Here is a 25,898-nt window from a genome sequence, read left to right as displayed (position 1 = left end):
CTATAAGGAGTGCAATATAGTTATGCACTCAGGCCCATATTCTGTAAACCTGTACATGCTGGTAGTTACTCTACCGGTGCCTAAATTAAGTGAAAAATGTCATCTTAAAAGACATTTTAAAATGATAAAATGGCACTAGGATCGTAGTATTAGGCGCTGTAAAGCACCTACGTAGGCCCGATTCATGTCAGATGTAGGCCTTGAAAACTCTGACCTAAATTTCTAATGCCTGCCTTTTCCGGAGGTTCAATTCTCTAAACGGCGCCGTCTCGTGATTGGCAGCCACTTTTAAGGTAATTACCGACCACGGTGCCTTTTAGAGAATCTGGGCTTCATAGCCACAATTGTCATCATAGGTCACCCATAGTTGTTTTTGTTTTTTTAAGCATTGTTTTGTTTTTGCAATAAAACTGTTCAAACACAGTTATCTTCTTTTCTTTTCTATTCTTTAAATTTCAATAAATTCCAAAAGCTTGCACTTAGTGGACGAGTGTAGTGCAAACTGTGTGCCTCCTGAAATTTCAGATGTTCCGCGGTAAACTGGGGAAGAGGAGAGCTGCCGGCGCGAGATGACTGTCTACAGGATCTGCCTCCTAACGCCGGCACCTCTTCTCTCTGTTGACCCTTCTCTCCAGCGCGGATCTTTCTGTCGGTGCAAGGCTCATTTGAAGGGCCTTTGCTCATGGCACTGATGGCAGTGCGCTGATGTCATGCATGCGCATGACATCAGCACGCCGATACCAGCGCATTTCCGGGTGTCTTGAGCCGGGGACTCTAGGTTTATCCCCCTCTTCTACGAAACTGCGATAGCAGTTTTTAGCGCAGTGAGCCGTGCTGAATGGCTCACGCTGCTCCCGACGCTCATAGCTCAGTTTAATTGAAGAGGGGGTAAGTGTGCCCCGACTCGAAGAAGTTTGCAAGACACTGCTCTGGACCTACTACCAACATGACCAGTGTTTTGATTTTTTATCAGGGAAGTGAGCCACTAAAAAAAAAAATCATCAAACCCATGTGTGAAAATTTAGTCCTCAATATATAGAAAACAATTGCTTATATATGCACTTAGTTATTGTCAAAATTCCAAGAAAAGCTAGTACTTACTATTATGTTGCCTGCATGTCTTTACAAAGTTCTCAGACAAGTAAAAGCAAACAATGAGACCAGCTGCTCCTCCAGTGCTGAAAAGCTCAAGCTGATGTCCCATAGGTCATAGTATCAGAGAAAAGCAACAGTGAAAGTCAAAATCCAGAATGGATCAGACATAAACTTCTCCATTTAGCCTTCATATTTAAACCCTCAGGATGCATTGTTTGCAAATGAAATATCCATCTTTGTAGCTTAACCAAGTGTTTCCCAACCCTGTCCTGGAGGACCACTAGGCCAGTCGGGTTTTGGGGATGGCCCTAATGAATATGCATGGAGCAGATTTGCATACCTGTCACCTCCATTATATGCAAATCTCTCTCATGCATATTCATTAGGGCTATCCCAAAAACCCGACTGGCCTGGTGGTCCTCCAGGACAGGGTTGGGAACCACTGGCTTAACCAATATTCAATGCTTCCTTCCTCCCATCCTAGTTGAACACTGTCAATAATTCTCCATTTCAGTTCCTTCCAAGTATGAGAAGAATCTAGCCAGAGTTGAACTAGTGGGGCTGTTAACGTCCCATTCACAATTCTTGATTTGTGCTCAGTGAGCCGCGATTTAATAGGTCTAGAAGTATGTCACACATAAAATAAACCACAAGTACAGATAATCAAATAAATGACATTACTAGAATTACAAGTGGTGTAAGAATGGGACATAAAAGTGTACTGCGAGGAGGAATCTGTCCAATTTCTGTTCATGTTAGAGCCAGCTCACACCATTGACAGCTGTTGCATGTAAAGTGAACAAAACTACTTGTAATATGATCTTCATGATCAAATCTTCTGCAGGTAAGATATTCTCCAATAGTTTTTCCAGGCATAGATTTGTATCATCCATCAACGTTTCTTCTGGAGAGCTTAAAATGTGATCCCAGGATATTTTTGCGTTTATGCCAATAAATTGTGTTTATGCCAATTTTGTTTTTATGCCAATAAATTCCTATTATTTTATGGTTCCTGTTAGCTCCAGAGACTTTATGTTCCATCGTTTTGTTTTTTTGCCGGTACTCAAATGCCAGGCAATCCTTCTGGTATCAGTAATCACTGAGGGACATACACCACAACAACCAGATCCCCTACAACCAGTCACAGAATCTATGAAATGGTAGCATTGATGGGCAAAGTCAGTCTAGGATCTTTCAATAATTCTTGGGGACAATGGGTCAATTTTATCTTCCCTACACTGACTTTCTCATTACTTCCCATGCACTTTAGTTCACTCCCTTTAATATTTTCCCATCCTTTCCAGTGTGTCTTTCTTATCCCATCAATTTTAACTAGTGTAGACTTTAACCATGTAATTAATTTTTATCATATAATGTACTGTCTCATAATGCATACTCCAGTGCACTATTTCATAGTTCTCTGAAAAGAAACTAAATCTTGAAACCACACAGTTGTCACACCCCAAAAATATATATATAATTTACTCTAAGCAAGTGTGTCTTCCAGACAAGTATGTACCCCTCTGGTGTTAAGCTCAATTAAGCTAATGTTCTAACCAGTTGTGTAATAGTGCAGGCTTAGCTCTCACCACAGCAGGGCACTTCATAATTTGCATTGCACAAAGTCCTGGTCAGATGGACAACTTTGGCTCCCATGATGTGTCACTGCTACCACATTCCAAGCCACAATACACGCATGCCAGTCCTATTCTAGACAAAGTTTAAAAAAAACAACAAAATCCATTGGAATTTAGTCCAAATGCATGAAACATTTAGAGATATGAAATGTGGTAAGAATCTCAAAGAGATTTTAAGCCCATCAGATTTGTAAAAACCGAAATATAAAACATCTTATTGGCATTACAGGTCATTTTAAGTGCGGTACTTGTAAAAATTGTGATGTGACCCTACAAACAAAGATTTTCATAAATCCAGTTGGTAATAAAAGCTACGAATTAAAACATTTTAGCAACTGCAACAGCAATTTTGCCATGTATGTGATCATATGTCCCTGCAATAACATTTATGCTGGAAAAACAAATATATGTTTCAAGACAAGACTAAATGAACATCGCTCCAGCATTAAGAGACAAAGAACTGAGGGCAACTGTGACAAACTGCTACATCAGCATGAGCAGGAGTGGATATTCAAGTTCAAATCTTTAGAACCCACTGGACACAATAATGGCATAGAGTGACGTGACTTCTTTTGAGCTTTGTTCGGCTCAAGTAAGAGCACGCTTGCCATTCATGTTTATACCTACAGGTTGTTTTGGAAAGGAACTGGTTATGAAGTAGGTGTTGCACCCAGAAGGTGAAAATATCGTGCTGAACGTTACACAGGTGTTTACTTTTCTTTGAACTGTTTTGGGATGAAAATCATGATCCAAGAAATCTTTTGAAATTCAGCGTTTCGGAGGCAATGACTCTTTGATAACTTTTTTCCATGTTAACCACCAACTCCATGTGACTCCGCTCGGTCAGCGTTTATGCATTAGGCCAGTGATCAGTACCTGGGGCCCGGCCACGCCCGGTCACAACGGTTTACACCATCGGAGTCAATTAAACCCATTCATTAATTGGAATTGCATCAATAATGGTGACATTTTTTGAATTGTCCAAAAGCAATATAGTTTGTATTTCTTGAAGCTGTTGATTGGCTTAAATGCCGACAATGTCTGCAATAAGAGCTGGTTATATCAATGAGAAAGAAATACCAGCAACGAGGATTAGCTGAAATGTAGGCACCCTCTTAGAACCTTAAAACTTACGTTCAAGCCGGTTATTCAATTGTAGTGATATTTTGTATTTTCCTTTTAAAGTAACACGCCAGTAGTGAGAACAAGCAGAAACAATGAGTTGTTTGTGAAGACATTGTGCCAGCAAGCCCTGGTAACCAACTTACAGTAAGTGAAATTTAAGACATATCCCCTGAGGAAGCCATCGTGTGAAACGGTCAGGCCACTGTTGGGAAGAAAAAGATAAGAGCTTTAAAGTTCAGATTGCCTTTTCACTGTGTTGTTTAGTTCTGCTACATTGCAAGACAACAGCTTTCCAGAGATCAGTTAAGCCCTCCAATGACATTTGCCTCACATGCCCCCACTTTTACTAAACCGCAATAGCGGTTATTAGTGCAGGGAGCAGCGCCGATTGCTCGGCGCTGCTCCCGACGCTGATAAGAACTCTATGAGCGTCGGGAGCAGCACAGAGAATTCAACGTGGCTCCATGCACTAATAACCACGATCGCGGTTTAGTAAAAGGGGGTGATAGCTTGTTTGTTACTTATTAAGCATCAGTACACCCGCCCAATAATAGTGTTGCAATTGACACTGAGAAAAAGTAAAATTATATATAAAAAAAGTGCGCCACATAAAAGATGTTTACATAAAGAATTAGAGTACTTAAAAAAACAAAGAAAAATCTTTTTGCACATATCTGTAATGCAATGAGGTTTTTTGATCAATGAGAGTACCTTTTGCCCCGTTGAGTGTGTCTTCAATTACACTGTTTTGACACAGGGGTATTTGAGGTCTTTTTTCCTCATTACTTAACCAGATGTCACTTATTATACTGTGCCTATTCTTTAGTCGACCCTCCCAAACTGGTATCCCTGCCCCTGCTGCCGATATACAGTAACTTTCTCACCCAATGATAAGCAATCAAACTACACTAATGCCAACCAAGTCACCTTGCCTTTCATACTGAATTATTTTGGTCCAAACATTGATACCACTCAAAAAGACAAAAACAAGAGTGAGGGTCAGGGAAGATCTGTACAGGGAGTGATACCTCACACAGTTCTCTGCGAGGGTAGTGGGGTAAACAAACACGATTATGAAGACTAGGCAGAAATAAAGCAGCAAACAGTAGAGGTTACAGAGGCCCAAAGGTACGTGAATTTGAAATAAAAAAAAAAACCCTTTTTTTACCAGTGATGTTATTTCATCGATAACCTGCTCTGTGAACCTTCTCTTGCCCTGTCACAGGTTTCCACTTTTGATTCTGTCTTTAGCTGATTACTGTGTTCAAGATGGGCAATGTTGCTCATGGTAAGACCCAGAGGGAACAGGGAATGGAGGCTGCTAAAGAACCTTGGGGAGGGGCAGGGATGTAGAGAGATGCTGGAGATCTTGAAGGGGGGGGGGGGGCGCTGAGGTGGAGAAGGGAGATGGTGAACACCTCGGAGAGAGGGGCAGGGAAGATGCTGAAAATTTTGGAGGGCTGAAGTGGTGACGGCGAGATGCTGAAAACCTGAATGGGGAGGAAAGGATCTGCACACATCTTCAGGTTTAGATTTAAGCACAGGCAACTTCTAGAGTGCCACGTTTTGAAGGTCCCAAACACCTAAGCCAAAAAGGAGCCTACTGCTGCTTATTTTAGGGAACTATTTTAAAAGGGTTGCCTTTTCTGCTCCTCTTCTGCCTCTCCAGTGTTTGGGAATTCTGACATCCCCCATTTCCCTTTTCTTTGGGATCTGCCTTCTGGTCTTGGCTATGGGCATCAAAGTCTTGTATTAAAAAAAAGAAAAGGTGAAAATGAAAGAATTCTTGTGCAGCCTCTTTCCCAGGACAGAAAAGCAGCATGCAGACTCTGTAGCAACTACAGCACTCTGAAATTAGAAACAGGGTATGGCAACTCCCCTAGAAACCAGGAACGATGAGCATAAACGATGAACATAAACACTTCTGATCTGTACAATTTGGAAGTAAGCAATTAAAATGATACAGATTAAGCAATTGGCAAGTATGTAAGTGCTATTGTTTTGAATTCTTGAATGTATTTCTGTTGCACTTTTGATATGTTTAATAAAATCAATAAAGAATTAAAAAAAAAAATGATAGAGATGTAATTTCCTGAAGAGCAGAGGTAAGCATCTCTGACTCAAATACTGTTTTTGTAAATGACAATAAAATACCACAGTGGATGTGGCCAATTAATAAGATTCAAGAATTCTTCAGCACAGAGACCTACTGCATTAAAGCACACATAATTGTAGTGTAAAATATTTGATAATGAATGGTATTATGAGATAAACCTTGAAAAGAGGTACGAGAAAGCCTCTGATTTTCTTTTATAATTTTCCCTAAACATTTTAGAATTGCTTTAATGTGCTGGGAAAAAGTCTGGCTGTGGATCTGACCTGATATTTGATATCTGCAGCTTCCATTGGTTGAGGATCTGACACGTCCCCCTTCCTTCAGTAAAATATTTAATCTTCTCCTTGATTTTAAGCTGTCGTCAATGCCCAAGAATGATGTGCTTGGAGAAGGGGACTGTAGTTCTGCAGGAGAAAGCATATGTTACAATCATTTTAACTGGTTTATTTTAATTAAACATCTTTTATCTTTATCGGATTCTCATCACAACACAAACCATATTTTTTGTCATATAGGTTGTACATACAGATATCCATAACCACATCACTAAAATCCAATCCAGATTTCTTTCTTTCTATTCTAATTTATAAACTACACATTTATCCTGCTTGACAGATCACATCTACTGCTTTGGTTTTCAAGCTTAATTGGATTCATTCCTGTTTCTATCTTTCCTTATTGCCTCTTTTCCTTCCTCTTTTTATAACCCAGCCACTGCAAGGAGTCACAGATTAAGGGCTAGATGCACTAAAGAGGATTGGTAAGACCAGGGGTGCCCAACGCGTCGATCGCGATCGACAGGTCGTTCGCTCAGGCGACCCCAGTCGATCGCACAGCAGGTTCCCTTCTTCCCTTCTCTTTTTTTCCCCTCCTGACTGGCCCGCCTCTTAAAGAACGCTGGCCAATCAGAGTGCTGGAAGGGCGGGGTGAAGGTCGGTGGGGGACGGAGCTCAGCGCATCACAAGAAATAGAAGCGCCTGTAATGATTGAGGTAAGAGCGAGGCCTAATGCTGCCCGATATACAATTTTAAAAACCCTAAAATCGGCCTCCCAATCAGTGGCATACCGAGGTGGGGCGGTCCGCCCCCGCCCCGGGTGCACGGCTTGGAGGGATGCACAGCCGTCCGGGTCCTCCTGCCCTTCCTTTCCACCGGTCTGCGCACGGGGCTCGCACCCGCCGCCCAAATGGTGCTGTTGGTTATCGCGAGACTCGCAGGAGTTGACGGCACCATTCGAACGTCGGCGCGGGACCAGGCAGGCGCAAGCCCCAAGCGCGGACCGGGGGAAAAGAAAGGCAGGATGACCCGGACCTGGCTGGCTGTGCACCCCTCCAAGCCGTGCACCCGGGCGGATCGTCCCCCTTCTAAATCCATTGTACTTGTCTTTTATTCAGTTCCACTAATGAGCATTGTGACAGGCAATTCTTATGGGGCAGTTCTTGGAAGTATTTCTTTGTTTTTCTGTGCCTAAGTATTCTATTAATTTAACTTCTTTATTCCTGTGGGGATCTCCAAAGGGGACGAATGGGAGACGGTCGGTGGCAGGTGGTACTTTAGCAATTCTTACAGGTTGCCATAGGCCTCAGGAGCTGTCTTCCCTCTGCCGTGGTCCTGCCCCTCCTCTAAGTCAGAGACAGGCTTGGGGCAGAGGGAAGACAGCTCCTGAGGCCTATGGCAACCTGCAAGGATCGCTAAAGTACCAGCGATCCTCTCTGCAGACTGCTCCCTGCTGGAATTAGGTAAATGGATGTGGGGAGGGTAGGCCTTGGGGGGGGGGGGGGGGGAGTGCAGTCCTTCAAGGGGTAGTGCAGGCCTTCAGGGGGGGAGTCAACCTTTGAGGGGGAATGTGCAGACCTTCAGGGGGGGTCAGGCCTTCGGGGGAGGGGGGCTGTATAATAAAATAATATTTGAACATAAATACAAAGTACACTCGGTGTGTGTATATATATATATATAAATAAATAAATAAATATATATATGTTTAGCATTTTTATTGTTGGTAGATCATTTTGACTTGGTCATTTTAAAAGTAGCTCGCAAGCCCAAAAAGTGTGGGCACCCCTGGGTAAGACCATGTGGGTCTGCTTCAATCAGATTTTTGGCTGATTCAAAAAGAGCTACTGATGCACTAAAAAGTTTGCATGCAAATGATTAGTGCAGAGGTTCGTCATAATCCTCAACTCTCCCGTCCGACTGATTGCTATGAGAGCGACTCTCACACATACGCAGAGCCATCAGGGGGAGCCTGAACAGCTGAGAGGCAGAGGAATCCCTGAAAACAGCCTCCTGCCATTCAGCTGTTCGGGGCAGTAAACTTTTTTTTTTCTAATGGGCACAGGTGCTGTACGTGTTACACATGCATAATATATGCCCCATTTAACCCCCCCCCCTTGTTGATGTCAGCCCTCCCTGATGAACATGGCACCAGGAATCCCCCCCATGCTAGCGAAAATCGGTAGGAGGGATGCCCATTTCCTCCTGCCATGCCATCCCCCCCATATGACAAAAAATGTCAGTAGGGATGCTCCCTCCGCGGCAGTGAAACGGCAGGAAGAATGCCCACTCCCTCCTGCTACTGAAGGCCCATCTGTGCACCAAGCTCCCCCCCCCCAAACATCCCCTACTCTCCCCTCCTTCTCCCCCCTGTACCTTTCAAGGAAGTTGGGAGCAGGAGGGATGCTCAGTACCTCCTACTATAAGGCCTGCCTGTCCAAAATGGCGGGCCTTCCCCTCCCCGGTATCAAAACAGGTTTAGCGACGATCGCTGACTTTAGTGCATCTGGGCCTGATTCTCTTTAGAAGCTCTCCGAATCCCACTTGTAGGTATGACGGTCGAGATTCTCTTCCCTTAGGGCTGGGGGTATTCTGTACCATTTAAAAAATGTCTTTTTATAGTATTTGAATTACAATATTTTGTTGTATCGCTAGGATGGATTGTGCGGTTGAATGTGTGTTAGTTTTAACTTTTCATATTGACGTTGTTTTCATTTATGTATACTTTTAGTTTTTGTAAACCTCTTAGATCCTTGATTGGTAAAACTGGGATATCAAATCAATAAATAATAATAACAGTAACTGACAGCAGATAAAGACTTGAACAGTCTGTCCATTCTGCCCAATAGTCGCACGCATTATACATTCATGATTAAATTGTCTTTTTTTTCTTTAATATTTCTGGGCCATAGATGTGGAAGTCCACCTTGTATTGGTCTTTAGGTTCCCACTACCTGAGTTGCCATCGAAGTTCACTTCAACCTATCCTAACCATCTTGTCGTCTGTGGGATACAGATCGTAAAGAGCTTACATTGAAGCCCTCCCCAGCCCATCCTAAACCAAATCACCATATATGGGACAAAAACGTGCAAGACTGCCCAGTACTGGCCTTAGTTTGTTTTATACTATTTGTTTCTAATTAGAGATCCTCTGTGTTCATCCCATGCTTTTTTAAATTCCATCACCATTTTCATCTTCACCACCTTCCTCGAGAGGGCCTTCCAGGCATTCACCATCCTCTCTGTGAAAAAGAATTTCCTAACATTATTCCTAAGTCTACCTCCCTACAACCCCAAATCATGCCCTCTAGTTTTACCATTTTCCTTATTCTGGAAAAGATTTATTTCTATATTAATACTTTTCAAGTATTTAAATGTCTGTATCTTATCTCCCCTGTTCCTCCTCTCCTCCAAGAGAATAAATATTAAAGTCTTCCAGTTTCTTCTCATATAATCTTTTAGTGCAAGCCTCACACCATTTTCATCGCTTTCCTCTGGACCACTTCAAGTCTTTTTACATCCTTAGCCAGATATGGCCTCCAAAACTGGACACAGTACTCCAAGTGGGGCCTCAACAATAACCTGTACAGGCCATCAACACCTCACTTCTTCTGCTGGTTACTCCTCTTTCTATACATCCTAGCATCCTTCTGGCTACAGCTACCACCTTGTCATACTGTTTTGTTGCCTTCAGATCTTCAGACACTATCAACCCAAGGTCCCTCTCCCCATCCGTGCATATCAGCCTCTCACTTCCTAGCACATATAGCTTCCTCAAATTTCTGCTCCCCAAGTACATCACTCTGTACTTCTTTGCATTGAATTTTAATTCCCGAACATTAGACCATTCTTCTAACTTTTGTAGATCCTTTTTCATGTTTTCCACTCCTTCCAGGGTGTCCACTCTTTTTACAAATCTTATTATCATCTGCAAAAAGGCAAACCTTAAACTTCTAACCTTTCAACAATGTCGCTCAGAAATATATCGAGCATTATCAGCCCCAACACTGATCTTTGTGGCATTCCAATACTCACCATTCCTCTTTCCGAGTGAATTCCATTAACCACCACCCTCTGGCATCTGTCCGTCAACCAGTTTCTAATCTAGTTCATCACTTTGAGTCCTAAATTCAGCCCTTCAAATTTATTCAAGGCAAGGAAATATATAAAAGACTTTGCTGAAATCTAAGTGAATTACATCTAGTGCACATCCTCGATGCAATTTTCTGGTCGCCTAGTGAAAAAACTGATTCGTTTGGCATGATTTACCTTTAATAGTTACACCAATACTACACCCTGAATCCATATACCCACAATATAGATGTTACCAGTATTACTTACTGCTCAAACTCTTTCATAGCAGTACGATTTATATGCCATCTTGTCATTGGTCCTTTAATATATTTAATATTCCAAATTTCCAATCATTTTAAGTTGTCTATGTAAAGCTTTCTTTCATGTGAAAACATTTTATTTTTTTTTTAACTTAATTCTTTAAGACCTCTTGGTCCAGCAATATCTGACATGTTTCGCTCATCGCCCAAAGCTTTTCAAGGATATTTCCCTATCAAGAATATTTAAAAATTAACCTTTTATTCTTGCATTATTATTCACTATCTAACAAGAGATCACAAGTCCTACCAGAGCTGTCTTCATCATCCGACTCAACTACTTTATCCAGTCAAGAGAGTGGCGGCGTCTTTCTGCTACTATTTATGTTTGAATTTAAAACAACTGATTTCTTATACATCCAAACAGAACCCTCCCCATCCTCACATCAGGTTTTTCTAGATGTTTCTAGAACTTCCTGTTTCAGCATAGCTTCTTCTACTTTGTAGAATGCCCGTCCCTAGTACCTATGTCTCCAGCAGTCCTTTAACAATTTACCTTTAATAAAGCTATGTTGTCTTGGATCTTGTAACTCACTGAATTCTAGAACGTTCACTGTCCTTTCCTTCAGCAATGCTTCCATTATTTTTCCAATAACCGAAGTAAGGCTTACTGGCCTGTAGTTTCATGCTTCATCCATGACCACTTTTGTGAAGAAGAACCACATCCACTCTTCTCTAATCCCATGGAAATTCTGTCTTCAAGGAGTTATTAAAACATTTGAAAAGCTGGGGTCTTGGGGAAAGGAGGAAACAATATATATCATCTTGGAAAGAGAAGATGGAACTTTCATCCACACAGATACCATCTATAGACCTCCAACTCAAATGAAGAAGCTGGACAAAGATCTGATCACAGATATTCAAAAGTTGGGAATGAAAAGGGGAGGGGTGCTATTAATGAAAGATTTCAACACTGCTGGTTGCTGATTGAAATGTCCCATCTACAAAATCAGAAAGAAGTAGAAAGATTATGGATAACTTCCAAGGTGCTCTGCTCAAATGGTGACAGAACCCATGATACTGGATCTTGTACTCAGAAATGAGAAAATGTATAATGTCTTGTTGGTGCCTACCTGGTCAGATTCATCTTCCTGCTTACCTTCTCTTTTTATTCTCTATGCCCCCCACTAGATCCCTCTGGTCAGCTAATCTGGCTCGAGTAGTAGTCCCATTCTCATATCAGCTTTTTCTAGATGCTTCTAGAAGTTTTTGTTTCAACATAGCTTCTACTTTGTTGGACACTCTTAAGTATCTATGCCTTGAGTAATCCTTTAACAATTTTAAATTGCAGTTAAAGGCCTATACTTCTCTTTTACCTTTCCATTGGATCGATGTCTAACTCTGTTCTCCCTTCTCTCAGGACCTGACTATAGCATAGGAATGGAACTGCATCAAGCTCCTTCCCCTTTCTTCCCTCCTTTGACAATGTAACCTCTTCCTCCTCCCACTGCCCTCCTGTGCCCTTTATTGAATTACGTGACATTGTGTTGTTCTTTCCTCCTCCCCCTAATTTAGTTTGTATATTGTAAACAGCTTAGATTTATCTTCTGGAAATTTGCAATATATCAAATAAACTGATTTTGAACAATGGCCATCATATGGCATTGCTTTGATATAAGAGCTAAAGTCTGTATTTCAGACATGCTGATTTTTGTAAAGTAGGGCAGTGCTTGAAGACGGAGCTGATAGAATGGGAGGACATACGAGATGTGGGAAGAGTGGTCAAAGCTGAAAGGAGGTATTAAAATGGCAATTGGTTCTTTATGTAAGTAAAATAAATAATAGCAAGAGGAACAGGAAACAAGCAGCTGAAAAAATAAAGGCAATAGAGGTAGCATTTGTGAAATAAATAAATAAGAATCCAGGAAGAGGAACACAGTAAAGAATAACACTCAAAAAAAAAAAGCAAAGAAAGAAATACTGCTGATAAAAGCACAGGTGGAAGAAAATTGGCTAGTAATGTACAGATACAGTAAGTGATGACCTTTTTTCAGCTATGATGGGGGAAAAAAGAGCTAGAAATGGAATTGTTACAAAGAAAGATGCTGAGAATCACTGAATAGAGAATGATAAGGAAAGAGCAGACATACTAAACAAATACTCCTGTGCTCACAGAAAAAAATGGACTGACAACGGTATTTATGGGAATGCAGTAGATATCACACAGTTCAAGGAAGAAAGCATTCATAAACAACTTGAAAACAAAAAAAAGTGAAGAAAGTCATGGGGCCAGATGAGATCCATCCCATGATACCAAGGGAACTCAGAGATGTTCTGGCAGGTTCTCTTAAAGATTTGTTCATTAAATACTTGAAGACAGGAGAGGGTCTATGGAATCGGAGAAGAGTGGACATGGCCCTTCTTCACAAAAATACTGACAAGAGAAGTGAGAAACTACAGCCTGATAAGCCTCACTTCAGTGCTTAGAAAAGTAATGGAAGCGCTGTTGAAGAAAACCATAGTGAACTTTCTAGAATCTACATGGTTGCTAGATACCAGGCAATATTGTTTTACCAATCAGGTGGAGAAAGCTTCATCCAAGGCTAGACAAATGCTGGGTTGCATCTGAAGAAGTTTTGTCATCCGAAAGCCTGAAGTTATGATGCTGTTGTATAGGTCCATGGTGAGACCTCATCTGGAATATTGTGTTCAATTTTGGAGGCCACATTATCAAAAGGATAAGCTGAGAATAGAGTCGGTTCAGCGAATGGCCACTAGGATGGTCTCAGGGCTCAAGGATCTCTCCTATGAAGAACGTCTAGGTAAGTTGCAGCTATACTCTCTCGAGGAACGCAGAGAGAGGGGAGACATGATAGAGACGTTCAAATATGTTACTGGCCGTATTGAGGTGGAAGAAGACATCTTTTTCCTCACAGAACTTACAGTAACAAGAGGGCATCCGTTAAAAATCAAGGGTGGGAGATTTCATGGTGATATTAGGAAGTATTTCTTCACTGAAAGGGTGATTTGATCATTGGAATGATCTTCCATTTCAGGTAGTTAAGGTCAACAATGTGCTTGATTTTAAGAAAAGATGGGATAAACATGTGGGTTCACTTCGAGGAAGTGCTTAAGGGGGAGGGTTCTTGAGTGGGCAGACTTGTTGGGCCGATGGCCCTTTTCTGCCGTCATATTCTATGTTTCTAATGAAAAATCATGCCAAGCAAATCTGATTGACTTCTTTGACTGAGTAACTAGAAAACTAGACTGAAGACATGCATTGGATGGAGTCCATTTGGATTTCAGCAAAGCCTTTGTAGGCTCATGAGTAAATTAAGTGGGCTGAAGTTAGGACCCAAAGTAGTGAAATGGATTAGAAACTGATTGATTGACAAATGACAGAATGTAGTGGCAAATGGAATGCACTGTTTATAAGCTATCTCCATGGTATGCTATGAAGGTTGGGGGAACATTAGCAGCAGATTAGGTATCGGAATTTGGGTCACTGTCCAATGTGTACATTCACTCTTCTTTAATCATAGAATTAGAATAATCTTGAAACATGCAGCCAGGGGTGCACTTAATGCTATTTGTGAGAAATGGACAGGATGGAGCTTTGAATTCCTTGACACATTTGAAGTAAGAACTTTATCACTGATTCTGGTGCAAGGGTGCCTTTCATCCATTTTCCTTCATCAAGTGTCTATCTATGTCTCTGTAGGGACTGGGAACATCAGAATTATTGTTCAGACTCCATCTCCAGATAGCTGCCTGGTAGTTTGCCTGCATTCCATGTAGATACAGAAAATTCTCACATGGTGGCAGCTGACCAGATTCAATGTCTCCCTTCCTGTTTCTGGAAAGCTGATATCGTAATTCACTCCAAGCACTACTTTACCCAAAAAGGGGACGAAATTGCATTGAATTAAAAAAAAAGGGGGGGGGGGGCACAACACACACAACTATATCCATTCGTGCAGAAGGAAAAAACTGTAGAGGACGCTAAACTGATCAGTGAAGTACTATAAAGACAGTAAAAAATCTGGAGTGGATTCCTTCTGTAGCCATGCGAATAAAGGGAAATAACACTACTGTCTAGAACAGGGATGCCCAATAGGTCGATCTCGATCGACCGGTAGATCGCCAAGACAAAGTGAGTCGATTGTGGAGCCCATCCCGGACTCCGTGATAGACTTGCGTTGCCTTCACAATCTATCAGTCCAATCAGCCTTCCTCTCCCAGATGTCAATTCTGCCGTAAGAAAGGAAGTTCCGGGCCAGCCAATCGCTGCCTGACTGGCCTGGAAATTCCTCTCTGATGGCAGAATTGACGTCGGGGAGAGGAATGCTGGTCGGCCCGATGCAGGGAGGCAGGGAGAGCTTGGGGCGGCGGTGACTTTGGGGCCTGTTCCCCAGTGGCGGCGGTGGCTTGGGGGCCTGTTCCCCGATGGCGGCGGCAGTGGCTTGGGAGAGGGCAGGGAGAAAGAAATAAAGGGGGCAAGCAGAGAGTCAGAAGGAAAGAAGGGAAACAGAAAGAAAGAAAGAGGGCATGGAGAGAAAAAAAAGAAAGGGAGGCAGGGAGAAAGAAAGGGCAGGGAGAGAGGAAGAAAAAGTTGGGGGAGGGAATGAGGTCTTGAGGAGAGGAAGCATACAGGCTGAAAGATTGGATGCACAGTCAGAAGAAGAAAGTGCAACCAGAGACTCATGAAATCACTAGACAACAAAAGGTAGGAAAAATGATTTTATTTTTAATTTAGTAATCAAAATGTGTCCGTTTTGAGAATTTATATCTGCTGTCTATATTTTGCACTATGGCCTCCTTTTACTAAACCGCAATAGTGGTTTTTAGCGCAGGGAGCCTATGAACGTCGAGAGCAGCGCGGGGCATTCAGCACAGCTCCCTGTGCTAAAAACTGCTATCGTGGTTAAGTAAAAAGGGAGGGGGGTATAATTTGTCTATTTTTGTGTGGTGGTTACTGAGGTGACAGTGCATAGAGTCATCTGCCTTGACCTCTTTGAAAAAACCCCGGAATATAAATGATAATTTACATTTTCTCTGCATACAGTGTGCTTTGTGGTTTTTAAAAATTTTATTGTTTGTAGATCATTTTGACTTGGTCATTTTAAAAGTAGCTCCCAAGCCCAAAAAGTGTGGGCACCCCTGGTCTAGGATGTCTCACCTATTGCACTGGAAACGGCATTAAGAGCAGAGATGGATCAAGATGACCACAAAAATAAAATCGCCAGATAACAAAGGTAGGAAAAATGTTTTTATTTCAATTTAGTGATTGAAATATGTCAATTTTTAAAATTTAGAAACATAGAATCATGATGGCAGATAAAGGCCAAATGGCCCATCTAGTCTGCCCATCCGCAGTAACCATTATCTCTCTTCGAGAGATCCCACATACTTATCCTAGGCCCTTTTGAATTCAGACAGTCTCTGTCTCTACCACCTCTTCTGGGAGACTGTTCCATGCATCTACCACCCTTTCCATAAAAAAGTATTTCCTTAGATTACAACGGAGCCTATCACCTTCATCCTATGCCCTCTCATTGCAGAGTTTCCTTTCAAATGAAAGAGATTCGACTCATGCGCATTTACATTACGTAGGTATTTAAACGTCTCTTAAGAAAGTCCTCAGAGTTCATCTGTTGATTTTATATTTTGGACTGTTCATGAAAATATACATTTCTTTCTATTTCTTTTGGGGTGTACTATGTGCAGAGTCTGGCATATTAGGGTTTCATTTGTGTACAATAGTACTTTTATTCCCTCCTTTACCAATGCATAGTGTGGGTTTTAGCGCCGGCAGCGGTGGTAACTGCTCTGACCCTCATAGAATTCCTATGAGCGTCTGAGCAATTACCACCACTGCCAGTACTAAAACCCGCGCTACGCGTTAGTAGTAGTTTGTAGGCATGTATTTGAAAAGGCTTTTTTTTTTTCCCTTTCTGTTTTCTGCATGTATGACTGAGGCCAGGTGTTCTGGTGGGGATAGAAGTCCAGAAACTTTGGTTGATGTCGATGCCCCAAGTAGAAAAATATTTGTCGGCTCTCCTTCAGCTTTTTTGGACTTTTAAACAGCCCCAACTGAAAAATTAGTAATTACTTATGGCATGATCCCTGACACACGACAGTCATGTACCCAGATTTCTAACCTTGGTTTATATTCGAGTCAACCTTTTTTCCTCCTTTGTTGTGGAAAAAAAAAAAGGTTACCTCGGTTTATATTCGAATATATATGGAATATAGCATTATAGTAGGGTCTGGGTAGGTTTCCATGTGCTCATTTCTTAACAGCATAGAAATTGTGGTTAGAATGCCCTACGGGCCTAGGTCCTCCTCTCTATGATTCACTAGTCCATCCACAAGGCTACACCTTTGTGCTACTGTATTAGGCTTTCCTGTATGAGATGCTGCTGTTTTAGAGACAGGTATGAACCTTTTTGTTCTCATTTTTGTGGAAGGGGGGTCAGTGAGCAGTGGAGGAGTGTGTGGGGTGTCTTACCTTGATGCATGAAGTTTGAACACCTTTGTGGCACTTACACCCTTCTAAAACAGGTCTAGTTCCAAACATGTAAGTTATGTCCAGGATGACTTGCAAAATGTTTATCGCAGCAAGACGTCCATGTCTAACCCACCCTTGGAACGCCCATAGCATGCCTCCACCATACTCATCTTGAGGCTGAGACACCTCACTAGAAAGAAATACCTCGCTCCAGAAAGAAAGTTTCAATTATCTGCACTTAGGATGTCCAAGGGCTGATTTAGGATGCTTTTTGGACGTCTGTTTTTTTTGATTATGAGCCCGATAGCATTCAAATCTCATGCATGTTCACTGTAGATATGCTGAAAACCCAAATGGCTAGGTGTGCCCCAAGGACTGGGTTGAGAAGCACTGTTTTAACTGGTACCACAGTCCTACATTAACTGCTATATTGCAGCAAAAAAGCCAATGCAGTTAAAAAGAAAAAAAAAAAAAAAAAATCCTGCCCTAACACATTTCAAAGGATCCCACGGTCACTCATATGGGAAAACATTCAGGCTAAAGTGATCCTTCACATATTCATCTTCTAATGTGGTTTACATCATTCAGTGCAAAGAGGCATGTTACAAGGGTGAAACAAGCCAAATGCTAAAGACCAGAATCAACCCACACAGATATCATATTAAGAATTGTAATACCAAGCAGGATGCCACCTCTGTTGGACAACACTTTGGAAAAACTGGCCACTGTACCAATGATTTTATGGTGAGAATACTAAAAGGGAACTGTAAGACAATCCAAGAACGTAAAATCTTTGAAATCAAAATGGTTGTTTACAGGTATTTTTATGAGGTGCTGGTTAATTGGAAAGTGGGTGGGGGAAAATAAGTCTTGTCTTTATTCTATTAAGTATATTGTGTTGTAATGATAATATTTTATATAAATGCATCATTTTTTGTGCACAATTGAAGTTTTGAAAATGAATAAAGAATAATAACAACAAAAAAAAAAGATAAGGTATTTTGACACCTTCCAGGCAGGACTTACCACTGGCTTATAACTATGGCACGTTGTTCCTAAGAAAGGAGGAGTAAAATGACTTGTGCAAGGTCAAAGAAGCACCAGTGGGAAAAGCCCAATTTGAACCCTGGCTTCTCAGCTTGCAGTTCTAACCAGTAGGCTAGTCCTGAGTGTACCTAAAAATAGCAGATGGAGAAGCAGGGAAGCCAATACCGCGACTAGCTATCTCTTTCTTATAAATATGTATGTTTATGTAGAAGTCTTAATCTCGTTTTCATAATTTCGCATTTCTGGATTGCTGTTATGACGAGAAAGTACGAGCTGAATTTCTAACGGGTGAAATAGGGATTTCCGGAAGGTACAAAAGGACGATCTATCTATCGTCTAACTCCTTCCGTACCTGTTTCTACTGTTCTGTGGCTGAGCGAGTGAAAACGCCACAAATCACAAGTCTTGTCGGCCCCAGAGGAAAGAGCGGAAGATTTCTCCAGGGAAACTCACTGTTATCCTGCTCATTTACTGCTCTTCTCTCCCGCTGTCAAACTCCGACGTTTGCAACGGGCACCAAACCCTACCGGGGCGAAGCTAAAAATATAAAACAGATAGGAAGCATGGAAATTTCAAAAGCAAATCCGTGGGATCCGCTCTTTACCTTGTTTCCCCCCCCCCCTAAAACAGAGCACACAGACAAGAGCACCACGTGCAACGGCAATACAAACTTTAAAAACTTTCCTCTCAAAAGAGTTCAATTTGCTGGAAACGGTGATGTTGCATAAGAGACAATATGCTAACCCTCCTTCCTTTTGCATGAAAAAAAAAAAAACCGCCCTCATTCCCAAAAAAGAAAATAAACTACAGTATATCAAAAACGGTAGGAAAAACCCTCCACATTCTTTACAAGCAGCTGGACAGAGCAAAGGACACGCCTCCTTGTTATAGTGCTTCCAGAACTGTCCAATCAGGAGGGCGACACAGCAGAAAGAGGCGGGATAGGAGGGCGGGCGGAAGAAGGCTGGAACCGGCGGGGGGAAGTACGGGAGCGTTACAGACATTGGAAGACTCGAGGGGTTGGAGAAAGGGTGCAGTAAATAGTGGCGGCAGCACTTAAGGACAGAGATCATGGCATCCAAATGCCCTAAATGTGAGAAAACCGTTTATTTTGGTAAGTGATGCAGTTTGGTTTCTCTCGCCACGGCATGGGTATTGTTGCCGCTGTTTCTTCGTGCACCTGACCTGAGCAGCTTTCATTCATTCTCATAGGGGGGAGCTATAACTGCCTGGAGCTAGGGGGGGGGGGGGGGGATCCTGCTTTTGTTGACTTGTGCGTTGGAGAAGGGCACTGGTGCAGATGAGGAGAGATCCCTAGGCGGGTCTGGAGGTTTTACAAAAGAAAATGAAAGGTTTCTTTCATGTTAGGTTGGGAACAGAAAAGCATTGTACAATGTCATTTACCAGCTGAAACACTTGGAAATTAGTACCAGTGCTTGGAAACGCCCTAGTAACCAGAAATGATGTATGTGGTAGATGCCTTCGTATGCTCAGAAGTATACATAATTATAATACTAAACCTTCCATGATGTGCAGCATAATATGAAGTCGAAATGCTAGAAATATTTAAAAGAAAGCCTGTGCATGAGTTCTCCTCAGAAAGTAGTTGCTGTTTTCATACTGTAGCTGTGGATCTAGTCTGTGTGTAAAGCTCTTGGAATCACAACTAAAACATGCCTTTTGTGTTTGCACACATACATGTATAAAGACAGAATCATTCTAGTCACAGGAGCGTGCTCTGTAGGTGCTGGCTACTTCAGATATTGTACAAGCTTTTTCACTGTGTTACAACTTGTATTGTGGGTGCTGTGTCCACTTCACATATTGTACAGGCTCTTTCACTGTGTCACAATCTATATTGTGTTTGGCATCCTCAGTAATTTTGAAAGGTTGGCACCCACAATTCTATTTATTATCAAATATTTTCAGTGCGGAGAGAAGCACGGTACTTATCCTTTAAAAACTGAATGGCTCAATTGACTCCTCTCTTCAAGATTATGGAATCCTGAGAAGATGTTCTGGAGCATAGAATTATATCTTGGGTGTTGAGCTTTATGAAATGCAGCTTTAAGATTTTAGGTCATTCCCTATCATTTTGATGCTTGCTGTGTTGTGCAACTTCTTAAAATTATAAAACGAACATAATAATATTAATCTTAAATCAGGAAAAGGTTTAAGATGAACAGTAAGTGTAAATGAAACTAATTACTTCTGAAAAATATCCCCCTCCCCCCAAAAAAAAATAAATAAAAGCTTTAAAATATGAGGATGGAACCCTAGAAAACTGGAGAATCCTGAACAGAACTAATAAAAAAGTCTAAGCCATTAATTATGCCTAGCGAAGTAGCTCTATTTTAAAGAATCCATTAGAAAGCTTTACAAAGAAGGTCTAGATTGCTCATTATACACTATGGGGTTCATGTTCAAAAAAGATAGACACCCAAAAGATAGCATAAACTGGCACTTGGATGTCTTACTAATCAGAATGTCAAAGTGGGCATTTTCAAAACTGACTTTCTAGATGACTTTCTGGTCATTTTGTCTCTAGTGCGTCTAAATCTTAAGGGGGTGTGCCAGAGTCGTGTTTTGGGCAGGATTAGGTCAGGCTTAGCACTTGGAAGTTTTACAGCAGTGTTTCTTAACTCAGTCCTGGAGTACCCAGGACTGAGTCAGGTTGCCAGTCAGGTTTTCAGGATATCCACAATGAATATGCATGAAAAAAATGTGCATATAATGGAGGCAGTATATGCAGATTTCTTTCATGCATAGTCATTGTGGATATCCTGAAAACCTGACTGGCAAGGGGGTACTCCAGGACCGAGTTGAGAAACAATGTTTTACAGCGATAAACATTTAACAAAAAGTCTAGGTCACAATTTGGATCTTTTGGGCTAGAGCTGTTTTTAAAACACATAAGAGTCAAAAAGGTACCCAAACTGACCAGGTGACTACTAGAGGATGCAAATATGGCCCCCACATGCTCCCACAGTGGTCACTGACTCTCTCCCACCCCCAAAGATCTGAATAAAATAGTACATACCTGTTTCTATAACAGCAATACATGGTATGAGAAATCCTAGTCTAGCAGTAAGCAGGTGTCTGGAGTAACCTGATGGGCAATGTAGTGAACCATAGAGAAGGGGGGACTCAAGCCCATATCCAACTCTAACCACTGCATTTAAGGTGGAAAGTGTGATCCCACTGAAACCTACCAAAATCTTACTGTACGGCCATATACGTGACACCTGCAGCCATAAGGGCTGTTGGGTATCATAGATTTTGTGGAAGTTTTAGAAGGCTCATCGTACATTTTATAAGGGCATTATGGTGAGATTTATACCTGACACCCTTTTATGTGAAGTTCACAGCAGTGCCTTCTAAGGTGCCCCACTGCTCTACTGGCATGTCTGTGTGGTCAGTCCATTAAAAATGCTGACTCCTCCTACGTGCAAATGACTTATTTTGGATGTATAAGCCTGTACTGTGCTGACATTGCACCACTTGACATTGTGCATTTTTTATATAGTGAAAGTGTTTTCATATTATTTTGGATGTATTTCATCTGGACATCCTATTTTTTAAAAGCGGACCAAAAAGATAGATGACTTGCTAGGCTAAGATGTCTAGTTGGTCAGTTTTTTTTTTTGGGAGGGGGAGTTAAAAGATGTCTTACGGGTTTGAAAATGGCCATTTCTTCTGCCCAATATTTGGACATCTTGTGGAAAACGTCCAAAATCGGACTTGGACGTCCTGTTGAAAATCCCCTCTATGCATCCAAAGATTTCTCTCTAAATCAAACACATATCCTGAAATGACCTATTGGATTGACAGTTTTGTTTCTTCATTGAGCTGGCAGTTCTACTGTAATGTGTATTTACAGGAATTCTCCCCACCTCTCTGAAAAAGACTCGAGGTCCTCCTTTCCGGGTCTATGGAAGACCTGTGGCTGTTTACAGCTGTGTGCCTCACAAAGCAAACATCCTTCTTCTTTAACCTCTGTGGTAATATTTATTTTGTTACAGAAGTATCATCATGTTAGATAAGTCAGCCGATTGTGTGTCGTAGTGGTTTGGGCTGAGGTGTTGCAGTGCTGCGGTTTGGGAGTTCGATACCCACTGTTGTTGTTTGTGGTGTCAGATTGTGAGCCCACCAGGACAGATGGGAGAAATACTGGAGTACTTGAATGTAAACCGCAGTATGTAAATACTAAAATAAATTAAAAAAAAAAAAACAGCTGGAGTTTCAGTGCTTATGCAAGGATTTTTACTTCCATCACGTGGCTTCTTTATATGAGTAAACAATGAAACTGAACTGTTTGGCAAAGATACTCATGCGAAGAAAACAATGCAGTACTTGGCATCCCTGGGGTCAAAAGAATTTACATTTTGTTTTATTGTTCTTTTAATCTTAGGCATTGTATGTAGCTGTTTCCATAGGTGCTAGTTCTGTGGGTGCTGAGCACCCCCCAATATTCAGCATTGTAAGCAGGGAAGGGTAATTTATGCTGTAGTTATTCAGAGCAAACACTTCTTTCCTCCACTTAGGGCTCCATTTACTAAGGTTCTTATGCGGTTTTAGCGCGTGCGCTAAACGCTAACGCCTCCATAGAGCTTGCGTTAGTATTTTTCGTTTAGCGCGTGCTAAAAACGCTAACGCACCTTAGTAAAAGGAGCCCTTAGTATTGGGTAGCCTGCAATTGATCATGACCCCTCTCTGCTTATGCTCTGGATATATTTCTTCAAACAGGAAGAAACATTCAGGGTACTTGACCTGATCAGCCAAATGAAGATCCACGGTTGATAACCAGTTAGAATATAAGAATAATATCAGACTACTGTAATGGTATATCTAACTCTTAGGGATCCTTTTACTAAGGTGCGCTAGGACTTTAATGCACGGAATAGCACGCGCTACATTGCCGCGCGCTAGGCCTTAACGCCAGCATTGAGTTGGCATTGGTTCTGGAAGCGTAGCGCGCGGTAATTTCCTGCGTGCGCTAAAAAATGCTAGCGCATCTTACTAAAAGGAGCCCCTAGAATTTTTATTCATTTATTTGGTTCATTTTATATCCCGTGCTCCCCCAGTGAGCTCAGAACGGGTTACAAGTTTGACATATATAATACATAGACAAACGGGTTATAAATTTACATGTGTACCGCATAGTTTGATCATCATAGGTTAAGATATACAGAGTCAAGTTCAGCATACAATTTGGTCATCTTAAGTTCACATATGGTGGCATTCCAAGGCCTTTTCTGAGACTGAATACCCAGGAGCCTTTGGTCTATCTGCATTGACATGCCCAGTTAGATTAATATCCTGTGCCAGAGGCTTTTGCTGCTTGTCTGGTTAGGCCAACAGAAATACTGATAGCTAGCATTCAGCAATGTAAGGCTGACAGTGTGCATTTTGTATTTATAAAGTAGGTCCTCAAACCCCATTGGTTTGGTCCTATTTCTACCGTGGCCAATCCAGGTCATAAGTACCAGGCATAAGAACATAAGAAATGTCTCTGCTGGGTCAGACCTGAGGACCATCGTGCCCAGCAGTCCGCTCACACGGTGGCCCAACAGGTCCAGGACCTGTGCAGTAATCCTCTATCTATACCCCTTTATCCCCTTCTCCAGCAGGAAATTGTCTAATCCTTTCTTGAACCCCAGTACCGTACTTTGCCCTATTACGTCCTCTGGAAGCGCATTCCAGGTGTCCACTACACGTTGGGTAAAGAAGAACTTCCTAGTATTTGTTTTGAATCTGTCCCCTTTCAACTTTTCCGAATGCCCTCTTGTTCTTTTATTTTTTGAAAGTTTGAAGAATCTGCCCCTCTCTACTCTCTCTATGCAGGAACCCAAATAATAGCAACATTCCATGCTTCTGATCCCAGGGCAAACATTGGCTTCCCTCATGTCTGTTTCAATAGCAATTCCTCCAGGAACTTGTCCAACCCCTTTTATTAAACCCAGCTATGGTAACTGCTGCTACCACATCCTCTGGCAAGGAGTTCCAGAGCTTAACTATTCATTGAGTTAAAAAAAGATGTCTCCCTGTTTGTTTTAAGTAGTTCCATGTCCCTTATTCTTTGTACGTATTTTTTGAAAGAGTAAACAAGTGATTCACTTCTACTCATTCTACACTACTCAGGATTTTGTTAAAACAAGATTTGACATCCATCAAGTCTGAACATTTAATAACTCCCATGTAATCTAGACGCAGTGGTATTCAACCCAGTCCTCAGGGACTACCTGGCCAGTCGGGTTTTCAAAGTCTCTGTCATCCATATTCATTGTGGATATCCTGAAAACCTGACTGGCCAGGTGGTCCCTGAGGACTGGGCTGAACACCACTGATCTAGAAAACTGTGACCATCTCTAGAAAAAGGTGATTAAAGTCTCCAGAAACAAAAAAATAAGGTTTTAATGACTTCTATTAGAGCAAACAATTTGTAATACAATAGTTTAAACTCAATGGGGGGTATTTTACTAAGGCGCGCCTGTTATATTCTATGGACGTGTTAGCATTTATCGTACGCTAAATCGGCTAGCACGCCTTAGTAAAAGACCCCCCTATCTTTTTTATGTGAAATAATATTTAAAAATTTACAGAAATTCAAACCCGTAACTCTTACAGATTGCTTAAAGACCCATGATATGAAAAATCAGCCATTCTAAAACATTTTGGATTTGCTACTTTAGTCACCTTTTTCCAATGCATAATAATAAATAATAATAAAAAGTTTATATACCGCAGGACCGTAAAGTTCTATGCGGTTTACAATAGTTAAAATTATTACAAATTGAATAAAACTTACAAAGTTAAAAGCTAATAACTAAAAACCTTAAAAATCAGTTACCGTATTTTTCACGTAGATAACGCGCACCCGTGTAAAACGTGCACACGGGTATAGCACGCGAAAAAACACAAATTTATGTACAGAAATTTTTATATACCGCGCACACCCGTATACCGCGCATGCTGCCCGACTCTCCTTTTGCCCGCCCCGACTCTCCTCTGGCCACCCCGACTCTCCTTTCGCCCGCTCCGACTCTCCTCTCCCCCTTGAAGTCCTGTCCCCACCCTGAAAGCCTGATGCCCCCCCGACGTCCGATTCACCCCCTCCCGCAGGACCGCTCGCACCCCCACCCCGAAGGGACCGCTTGCACGCACTCCCACCCGCACCCCCACCCTGAAGGACCGCTCGCACCCCCACAGCCTCCCGACCCCCCCATCATGTAGAAGCTCCTACCGGTGTCCTGCTGCTTCCTCTTGGCGGTCCCGACTCCCCGACACGATCGGGGCAAGAGGGAGCTCAAGCCCTCTTGCCCCAGCCAACCGCGGCACCCCCGACACGATCGGGGCAAGAGGGAGCTCAAGCCCTCTTGCCCCCCTGACTCCCCGACACGATAGGGGCAAAAGGGAGCCCAAGCCCTCTTGCCCCGCCGACTCCCCAACTCCCCGACAATATCGGGCCAGGAGGGAGCCCAAGTCCTCCTGGCCCTGGCGCCCCCCCCCCCCCCCGTTAGTTGTTCGGGCCAGGAGGGAGCCCAAACCCTCCTGGCCACGGTGACCCCCTACCCCCACCCCGCTCTACATTACGGGTAGGAGGGATTCCAGGCCCTCCTGCCCTCGACGCAAACCCCCCTCCCCCCAACGACCGCCCCCCCAAGAACCTCCGACTGCCCCCCCAGCCGACCCGCGACCCCCCTGGCCGACACCCCCCCCCCCTTCCCCGTACCTTTGTGTAGTTGGCCGGACAGACGGGAGCCA

General features: G+C 42.3%; 1 protein-coding gene and 1 long non-coding RNA gene across 2 annotated transcripts in view; one reads left to right on the top strand and one right to left on the bottom strand.

Moving 5' to 3' along the window:
• Positions 1-1,680: 1,680 nt before the first annotated feature.
• On the bottom strand, positions 1,681-18,809 carry LOC117364074. Its single transcript, XR_004540174.1, has 3 exons — positions 18,487-18,809; positions 6,237-6,377; positions 1,681-4,059 (listed from the first exon to the last, which is right to left on the bottom strand). It is a non-coding gene; the product is annotated as an uncharacterized LOC117364074 (long non-coding RNA).
• A 282-nt stretch (positions 18,810-19,091) lies between these two features.
• Positions 19,092-25,898, top strand: part of CRIP2 (cysteine rich protein 2) — a 268,644-nt gene continuing 261,837 nt past the window's right edge. Inside the window, exon 1 of the mRNA XM_033951871.1 lies at positions 19,092-19,248. Within this exon, the coding sequence (XP_033807762.1) occupies positions 19,206-19,248 (43 nt within the window). The 5' untranslated portion in view covers positions 19,092-19,205. The remainder of the gene's footprint in view (positions 19,249-25,898) is intronic.

Source organism: Geotrypetes seraphini, chromosome 7 (genome assembly GCF_902459505.1).
Source record: "Geotrypetes seraphini chromosome 7, aGeoSer1.1, whole genome shotgun sequence".
Classification (NCBI taxonomy): Eukaryota; Metazoa; Chordata; class Amphibia; order Gymnophiona; family Dermophiidae; genus Geotrypetes; species Geotrypetes seraphini.
The sequence above is the reverse complement of the archived record's forward strand: the minus strand, read 5'-3'. Positions and strand labels throughout refer to the sequence as shown.